General features: G+C 42.1%; 1 protein-coding gene across 6 annotated transcripts; it reads right to left on the reverse strand.

Moving 5' to 3' along the window:
- Window positions 1–591: 591 nt before the first annotated feature.
- ZBTB43 (zinc finger and BTB domain containing 43) lies at window positions 592–9,461 on the reverse strand. Of its 6 annotated transcripts, none has more exons than XM_032708433.1 (3): window positions 9,034–9,119; window positions 7,456–7,614; window positions 592–7,363 (listed from the first exon to the last, which is right to left on the reverse strand). In XM_032708433.1, exon 3 carries the CDS (start codon window positions 7,338–7,340, stop codon window positions 5,946–5,948), a length of 1,395 nt encoding a protein of 464 aa, XP_032564324.1. In that variant the 5' UTR covers window positions 7,341–7,363; window positions 7,456–7,614; window positions 9,034–9,119; the 3' UTR covers window positions 592–5,945. The 6 variants fall into 6 exon arrangements, with proteins under 6 accessions (XP_032564324.1, XP_032564325.1, XP_032564326.1 ...); XM_032708434.1 differs by lacking the exon at window positions 9,034–9,119 and adding an exon at window positions 8,683–8,800; XM_032708435.1 differs by lacking the exons at window positions 7,456–7,614; window positions 9,034–9,119 and adding an exon at window positions 9,320–9,461.
- Window positions 9,462–9,958: the final 497 nt, after the last annotated feature.

The following is a 9,958-nucleotide window of genomic DNA, read 5'->3' on the forward strand; positions in this document are numbered from 1 at the left end:
GAGTATATAAATTTAGTCACGGAGAGAAGGAATCCTCACAGGAAGATAAGGGAGACTTAGTCTTTAATACTTTTCCCAGTATGAAATTTCTTTCATACTTAGACAAGAAAAAAAAAAATCTATATTTTATCTGTACTTACTTAAGTGTACCAGGAGGTTTTGGAGACATGCAGTTGCTGCTACTCTGTGTGTTTTGGAATTTCCCTATCAGCATGTACATTCTGTATTGTAACTTCAGAGATCACCATTCTGCAAAAGACAGTTATAACAAAACCTGTTTGATGAATTTGAACTAGCATGGAAACTAATTACCTAAAGCAACAAGGAAATGGGTCCAATTCTACAAATTCATCAAACGTACTGTGTTATAAAAATCAGGTTTTAGTTTAGTTTTTTCTTAGACCAGGCTGGCATGTTCTCAATATTTCAAGAAGACACATTACCAGATAAACTTTTTCTTTATATATTTAATAAAGTTATATATCAACAACTTTTGAATTTGTACTTTTCTTTGAGCACTTATTTTGGCAAAGTGAAATATTAAATACTAGTACTAGACATGCATTCCTTTCAGTCAAGCTTAAGAAAACATTTACAAAGTTGACAGATAACGTTTATTAAAACATGTTATACGAAAAAGGGGCATGGGACTCTTCTATAAGAAGAAAATATTGAACAGTAACATTAAATTAAAACCATGCTGTACAATTAGGACAGCAATATTTATAGACAAAACTATCCAACCTCTGCAATACAGGCATAACATCTCACAAAATATCAAGTTATGCAAATTTACTATTATAAATGACTTGTTTAGAATAAAAACTTATAGCTCATTAAGGAAGATTCACTTGCATAAACAGTTACATTTCTGAAAGAAATATGGAATCCCATGAATAATAAAAAAAAGAGCAGCAATTGACAGACACAGGCTTCAAGCAAAAATCAGAACTTACAATTTAATCACATTAAAAATATACCATTTTCTTTTCCAGCATCTTCCCCTAGGGCACTGACAATTTACAGCTAATAGCTAAAGAAGCCAAGCTATCCAATGAAGCAACTAAATGACAAAAAAACAACTTTCATTTATTGTTTTGAGAAAGGTCCTAATTCTGTTAAAGAAAAATACTCAATATACTTCTGTAGTTCTCATAATTCAGACAGGTCACCTTGCTGGCACAAAGCAAAAGGGTTGAGATTACAAACCCTGATGTGCCTCCATTCTTTCAGGCTCAATAATACAAGGACGTCAAGGATTCTTTTTATAATGAGAAACGCAGCACATCAGCCTTTGATCATCTGCCTTGCTCAGGATACAGAACAGTTTCTCAACTTCAGACACACCTCAGATGAAAAAGCTGAGACCAAGAACTGTACTGACAGTACCTTCTAGAGTCTACCTGCTCACCCATAAAACAAAAAACATAAAGTTTAAAAAATGAAACAAAAAAAAACACACCCCAAAACAACAGTGGTATCTGAAATAAGAACATCCTACCTCAAAAGGGTCTGATATACACCTAAGCAACCCTGCTAACAGTTGAATTTTTCAGAATGGCAGTTACACAGATTCCATGGTAATTAACATCTGAGTTACAAAATGGAATGAAAAGGAACTTAGCTGTAGTATCATCAAGTATTCTTACCACTGCTAGGACAATGAATGGCTTCACAGCAGCAGGAAATTCTGAAAGCCTCCTGTGTGTACAATGATGCTGGTTTTCAGAAGACACTTTACTACAGCCAAAAGCCACGTTATTGAAGGTAATGAAGCATAAGGGAAGATTAATGAAATTCATTGTATACATATGCATTCATATTTTATATATATATATATATGGATCACTTCCCTCCTCCCCACAAACAAGAAATAATTTTTTGTACCTTGAACAAGACCACTCCATTAGCAAAGATTAAGAGCCTGACAGAAGCCTTGTCTGTGTATCTTGGCTATGTAGAACTGCAGTGGCACCAGTGGCAGGGGCTGCAGAGGGGATGAGCAGCCAGAGCTTCTGAGCTGCCCTGTGCTAGTCAAGTGGGGTTCAGCCTGCACCAAAACAGATGTGGACAATCCACTGCATGCCAAAATCTCAACCAGAGGTGTGCACGTTGCCTCTGCTTAAACATATTTAAGGAAAAGTGGCTGCTAGCAAGAGGTGCAGGGAGACACATATAGAGAATATACTCCTGGGGACATGTGGAGAAACTGAAGAGCTGCTCTTGGGAAAATACCTGGAGAAGTCACTGAGGATATGTATAGACATACTCACAGAAGGACACGCTCTGTGTCTGAGATTTACTTTTGAGAGGACTCTGGCCTACAGCTAAGCCATGCCAGAGCAGTACACCTCTGAAGTAACTGAGGCCCACAGGAGAGCCAGACTGGAACAGACCCGTTCCTGAAGGGACTGTGGCCCGGTGTCACCATGAATAGTGACACTAACCAGCCCAGAGCACCAGAGGACACCCACTAAGAAATGAAGAGCATCAGACAAGGCAGTGTGCATACGAGCCCAACCTCCTGTGTGACCTGTCACCTCACTAAAGGAAATGGCAGGAAATGCAACTCTTGGTGAAAACAAGGGAAACTGAGACTACAAAGGCAGGGAGGAGAGGTGTTAGACTTAAGCTGAGCCTGAAGCAGAGAGAGGAAAGATGTTTCTTTAAGTGTTTAAGTAATTTTTTGTTATTTGTTCCCCCCAATACCCGAAATGATGATTAGAAGTTTGTCAAAGGGCAATAAATTGAACTCAGGAAAAACACCACAAGACAACTGTTTCACCTGTGCCATGCAAAAGTAAGGATTTTAGACATTTATCTCAAGCTGCCCTTAAAATCATTGAACCTCTCAACTTGATCTCATGACAATCAGATCAGTATTTTCCTGCAATCAATTGGTTTCACGTAAATTAACATCAGCCAAGTGCTTCAAGATCAGTGGAGCAACATTTGTTGGACTTTTAAGACAATGCCATAATATGGGGTAAAACAGCTATAGGCAAATACTAAAAGGTTACTATGCATACTAAGTCATTAAAAAAGAACATGGTTCCATAATATCATCTACTGGACCTGTTATAAAACCTTTAAAGTGTCTCTCGCAGTACAATTTATTTTAAAGCTTTATTTCAAAGTAATCTAACTGCAAATAGAAGTAATGTTTAACCTTGAAATATCCCATGTAAAAGTCATTCCAAGCTGGTAAAAGAAACAGTTTTGCTGGCAGCTCTGTAGGATGGTCTGGGTTTGACAGACATATTTTTTGCTTGACCATGGTTTTCAGACTGGTGTTTCTGTCCAGCCTTTTTTATGGTTAAATGGGAAGAGGCACTCTTAACCTTTTTATGCAAAACTAAAGTGACAATTTCAAAGGGGCTGAGAACTAATGTAATATACAAGATCATTCTTGAAATGAGTATGTGAAGGAACACCCTGGATGTATTCAAGGCCAGGTTGGATGGGGCTCTGAACAACCTGGTCTAGTTGAAGGTGTCCCTGCCCACAGCAGGGACACTGGAACTAGATGATCCTCAAGGTCCCCTTCCAACCCAAACCATTCTATGATTGTGTGATTCTAATGCCTTCTCTCAAACGTGATGATGGTACTTGCAGAAATGACACCCTATATGTGGTAAGGCCTTGGAGAATGGAAAAATAGGGCCATAGAGGTGCAAGAACCCTTTCCACTACACTCATGTAAACAGGCAAGCATTATAATTTTTTTTTTAAATATTAAAAAAGACAGTGTTAGCAGTGTGGAAACAAACCATAAGGGGAATATAATTTCTAAGTTTAAAAAACATATTTATAAAGTTTTATGGTTTGTTTTTTTTTTTTTTGTTTAAATACAAAGTGCTTCTATACATTAAGCAGGCTACAGTGTTAGTGAGCAAAATCCCTGTTTCGGTACCTTGATCACAAGGGTTACACATGGCCACCATAACATTTGTAGAGTTCAATTAAGTGCGAAGAACAGGAACTCTGTGGTGCTGACCATTCGTGCCCATTGCCAGCAATGGGTTCACTGTATTTGGGAATATCTGTTTTAACAAAACTCCATATGAAAAATATCTGAAGCATTAGAAGATTCAGAATTAAGAGCCTCTTAAAAAAATTAAAGTTTGTAAGTAGAATGCCAGTAAAGAAATTACAGTAATCACAGCCCACTGAGTAGTAAACCCTCAGCTCATAGCAGACATTCATGTTCAGGATACAGTTCAGTTGCATCCTAAGACAGTTTTTAACTGGGAGTTAAAAAAGAAACTGCAAAAAAGAAACTGAAGAGTAATAATCTTTGTGTGGTTTTGCTTCACTATACAGGGTCATCTGTTTCAGTACATTATCCTGCACACTGCAGTGCCTAATACAGAAACTGGGGCTGCACAGGCTCGGGCCTTCAATGCTGGTTAATATTTTTCCTATGTTATCAGCACTGTACTTGGACATCACCTCTTTCTATTATAGCCTACGTATGCTCTAAAGGCTCTTTCCTTTTTATGTTTCAGTAAGCTACTGAGAAGGGTTAATTGCTTTTGCATTGGACTGCGTTAAGCTTTCAACCCAAAAATCCTGTTGTCACCTTTACAACTCATGCCTTCCCCCTCCCTTCAGAGCTGGCAGCATCTCTCAGAACTGTACACACTCCTCCATCCATCTCCACAAGCGAGAGCCCCACACATAGATCCTAATCCTAACAAAGAACAAGTGCCACTTTCCCAGCAAGAATCCCAACTTCAGACATAAGCACGGTACCATGTTCTGCAGTACCATTAGAAGATCCAAATCACATACTTCCTACTTTTTTTCACAAGCAACTTCATTTGAAGAGGTAAACAACTCTGCTCGTGATCACACCTAACCAGTCACAGTAGTTTAGTACCAAGAATCTATATTATAGTTCTTACCATAATAAAGAATTACAGACTAAAGAATTAGAAGTATAAATACCTACCAATGACTACATAATTTTCCTAAGGCAGGTTTCAAAAACTAGATAGAAGTTCTCAAAGAAGTTTTTGTACCAATAAAAAGTCAGTTCAGGAACCCAGTTTGGTACTTGCTACTGTAGTAAGTCACAAAAATTTGAACAAAACCCTACAGTTTAAATATATATGGTTACTTTGAGTAAGTTCCAAATGTTACATATTACTTTTTTTTCATACTTATTACATACACTTGTAGAAGCTCTCACGATGTAGCAATTAAAATCTAATGAAGTCAAGAGTCATACAGCATTAGACCCTAGAGAAGCAAGGACAAATTATACTTAATACATACTGAAGTTTATATATTGATAAACTATATTTAAGTGCTTTACAGACTTTAAATAAAAATTAGCACAAAATTAGACATTTGTTTTACTGAAGATAGATTAAAAAAATGGAAGACAGATAAAGGAAAGCCAAAGCACCTTTACCACTGCCTTGCATTCAGCAATACAGCAAAGGCTACTGAACGATGTAGACCATCTAACGATGCATGGGAAGTACGTTGGAGTCTTCAGTTTGAGGTGAAATTCTAATTTTATTTTTTTTTCCATTAAAATGTGAATCATATAAACCAGTTTGGTCATCTTAGTTTTCTATTAAGTAGTGCTACCTGGATTCCTGCTTCATCTAAGTATTTTCAGAATTTTTGTCAATTTAGAGCTGAGTTTTACTGTGAATTTAGATGACTTAAAAATACAAGAGGGCTTCTAAATACTGCTGTGATTACCATCAATGTCAGACTCCTTTTACAAGCACCTTTCAGATTAACCATTTGCACTTCACACACTGAACACCTGGAGTAATACTGCAGAAAGCAAAATATGTTTGATCTGTTTATACCAGCATAATCACTAAAACTTGTTTTTTGAGAATGTACAATAGCAAGTACCAGACATTATTTGCATAATTAGTTTATTTTTCTTACTCTATTAAACAAGTGTAAGCACTAATGTCTTAGTTCATCTCAGTAGTACTCTGCTCAGCTTTACAAGCTTGATAGGACTTGGTACAAGAAGTCACGTGCCGATGAAAACTGTCCCGCCACATAAATCTTTTCCCACAGATGTTACATTCGTATGGTTTGATGCCTGTATGAATTTTCATATGGCCTACAAGATGGTGTTTCATTTTGAATTTCTTACCACAGACACCACAGCCATAAGGTCGAAGACCGAGGTGCATGCTCATATGCCGATCTCTCTGACTTTTGTGTGTAAAACTTTTTCCACACTGACAAGGATAGAGCTTATCAGCATGGGAGAATCCAGTGAGAGATGTTTCTTCTTTAATCCCCGCAGCCATATCAATGCCCTCACCATAGCCTGCTGCTATCATAAGATCCTGTCTGTGAGCACTTAAATTTCCCTCTGCCCTTTCACCAGAAAATTCTTCCATGGACGAGCCATAGAAGTCAACTTGTTCATCATAATTACTTTCATCTGCATGTTCATCAAATTCTGTTTCCATCTTTTTGTCACCTATGTGAAAGTCTTCAACACCCGAAGACTGGATTGAATGATCTGCTTGAATCGCATTCATGGATTCAGAAACTTGGTGTTCATCATAAGGATTATCAACACCTTCACAGTCCTGTTCAAACCTTTCAGGTTTCACATGGATCCACCGCTTGTGAGACATGATGCTGGGTTTGCTATACATTGGTCTGGTATACTGGTACTCTGCACTATCACTAGTTCCTTCTTCCCCATCCTGACTGGTCATTCCAGTGCTAAGTCTATCATGTTCTGTTGAAGAATTACTGGGAAGGTACTCGTGTTCTGTCAGCTGACATGACAGCTCATCTTTAGAGATTTCCTCTTCATTTTCGCCATCCCTTAGTTCCTGCACTTTGTGGAATTCTGTCTGTCCTCCAGAGCCAAGTTCAAAGGTTTCAACAAGGCCATTGTAATTACTACTGCTTGGGGACTGATGGTCACTGCCGTGATTCATCTTCTGACACAGAACTGTTGGGTTCCCCTCTAGCACTTCAGTGCATTTATCCACGACATGCCACATCTGAAGGAAACTTGCTGCTGTCAGATAGCTGACGATTTCTGGTGCAGGCATTACCAGCCGGCCTGTGTAGGTAGACAGAAGAATGTTTTCAAATACTCTGGGATTCATCACATCAGGCAGGACTATTCGCCTGCTGTTTTTCAGGAGAACCTGATCACAGAAGTAAGGTGAACTAGCTGCAAGAACAGCTTTATGGGCTCTGAAGAGGTGGCCCTGAACCACAATGGACACATCACATAATTGTCCTTGCTGGCGCTGTTGGTTCAACTTCTGCAAAATGGTGCTAGAAAAATCTGGAAATTCCACTCGAAACGAGCTTGACCCAGACTCCATTTCATTACAAATTAAGTGTTGTGCTGCAAGTGAAAAAAAAAAAAAATCAGAAATTCTGCTTAGTCAATTACTGACCTTTTCATTTCCACCTAAACTTTTTCTTTAACAGACTCACGTGGAACTCAACCCAACATCTTCCGGAACCTTATGTCACTGCTGTACTTGTATTTCTCCCACTCCACCTCATTTCTCTCTCTTCTGAAAGCCATACTGAGGCCACAAATTGCTATGCCAGCACATTTTATTGTTTCTTCTCTCCAAGAGGACTCATCCACTACAGCAGGAGATACAAACAGCATGTTACCCAGTTGGGATAGACTAAGCATTTCAAGCATGAGTTTTGGATAACAAACTAGTTATTTCGTGAAATTATAGCAGTAGTGCTCTAATTCCAGGATATCCCAGAGTTTGTAACAGCATATGAAAGATTCTGTATTTCAACTGCCAACAAAATAACCTCCTTGTTCCTCCAATAAACACTGATTGCACTCATGAAATATTTCACTTCAGGTGAAGTTTTCAAAAGCGACTGTATCAACTCACCCCATGACAACAGCAGCGGCACAGGCAGAACCCCACTGAAAATGATGCTTATGACCCTTCTCGTGACATTTCCCTGTCATTTCATTAACTGGAAGGTAGAACAGCAACAGCTTGTACAGCTGCAGGACTATAATGTGATTTTTAAATCCGAGCCTATCGAGATGTTATTATAACATTACTTTCAGAAAAATCTTACAGAATTTAAAATGTCAATCAGGAAACTGATATTCTGCTGTACAGAATTTTTCCTGCCTGTAATGTGAATATTAGTAACAACACAACAACGACGTGCCAGAACCTCAGCTAAGAGCTCCCAGATTTTCACATCTGTGTTCCCACATCATCTAGACATCTCACTACAAAGTCCCTTATCTCCCTTTAGAATATTCTCAGATTTCAGATTCTATTTTTCAGCACTAGTCTATAAAAAAGATAAGCCTTCAGGACATGTTCAACTGAAATTTAAAGACAGATGCCTGTAGAATTTATATATAATTCCTGCTAATCTACACTGCCAACTTTCAGCAAGGACTCAGCATGTCACCAGAGAAAAAAATCCAGGTGGTAGCAGACTTTCATGCATTTTAAGGTCTCATGAAAACAAAATGTAAGGAAAATATTTTCTATTAGCAAAGCTATAAACATCAGGAAAATTTCAGTTTTCCAAAGAGGTTTCACTTCCTCCTTCTACAACCTGTTCTGTTTCTGCATTTTGTTTACTCCAAACTCATAAAGTCTTTCTACTTCAACTAATAATAAAAAAATTAGTCTCCATGCTGCAGGGTTGAGTGAAACATACAAGGCACATATTAGTTGCTTTAAAATAACGTTACTTCTAAGAAGTGCGGGCAGGGAGTTCCTTCCCCTCTGCCCACACAGACACCGATCTCTCACCCTCCTAACGCCTCCGCGCGGGGCCCGGCTCCAGCCCGCGGGCCCGGACAGGGCCCGGACAGGCCCCGGCATCCCGCGCGCCCGCGCGGCCCTGCCGATCGGCTCGGCCCGGGCGGTCCCCGCGCCCCGGAGCGAGCGGGACCCGCGGCCGCGGAGGGCAGGAAGGCCTCGCGCGCCGCCCCACCCCAGAGTGGGCCTGCGGGGCGGGCCCGGCGACAGCGCGGCCTCCTGGTGGCCGCGAGAGGCAGCATCTCACCTACGGGCTGCGGCGTCTCTCGCATAGCGGGCGGTGCGGCCCCGGCGCTCGGTGCGGCCCCGTCCCTGCCCGCGCCCAGCCCGGCCCGCGCCGGAAGCGGCTCCCCCTCTTCCGGCGGGCACTTCCGCGTTCCGGTCACGTGACAGCAGGACACGCATCCTACTCGTGCCGGGGCAGCGGCGGCGCCCCCTGGTGGAGCCGCGAGGGCTCGCAGGGGTCTTACAAACCCCCTGGGCCGGGCCGAGCTCTCCCCTCCTCTCCTCTGCCTTTGCCCCGCAGCTGCTACCCAAGGTGATACGTTCAGCGCTGCTGTGGCCACTGGCAGGACGGGACCACCAGACAGTACGGCTGGAGCCCGCTGTCCGCGCCGGACGCTGGCTCGGCCCGCGTGTCCCGCACAGCCCCTGATGTGCTCCAGCGCCGGGACTGTCCCGCAGCCGAACCGCTCTCGGGGCCGCGCTCCCCCCACCCCCGTGACCCCGCTCGGGCCCGCCTGCAGGGGGCGCTGCTCCCCGCCCAGGCCCGTCCGGCTGCCCGAAGGCTCCACCAATCAAACCCGTACAAATTTAGTAATAAATCTGTTTAATCTTTAATTATCTTTTAAAGGAAAACTGGCGATAATAGCTTGGGTTTTAAATTCGTCACAAAGACTTCAACCGGCCCGGCTCCCCCCGGCCCGGAGAGCCCCCGGGCTGCGGCCTCGGCAGATCTCCGACCTACAGCCCGCGAGGCGGGGCCGCCCCGGCCCACGGCCCCTGCCAGCGGAGAACTGCACCCGAGCCAAAGCCACAGGGGTTTGTGTGGCTGAGCATGGGCAAGGGAACACGCTAAAATCCAGGGGGAGCAGGGAGAGTATCCCATGCCACGGGAGCTAAGGGAGTTCTCTGAGACAGAAGCCACCTCTGCTTTAGCAAGTACTGTGTCT

Source organism: Chiroxiphia lanceolata, chromosome 21 (genome assembly GCF_009829145.1).
Source record: "Chiroxiphia lanceolata isolate bChiLan1 chromosome 21, bChiLan1.pri, whole genome shotgun sequence".
NCBI lineage: Eukaryota > Metazoa > Chordata > Aves > Passeriformes > Pipridae > Chiroxiphia > Chiroxiphia lanceolata.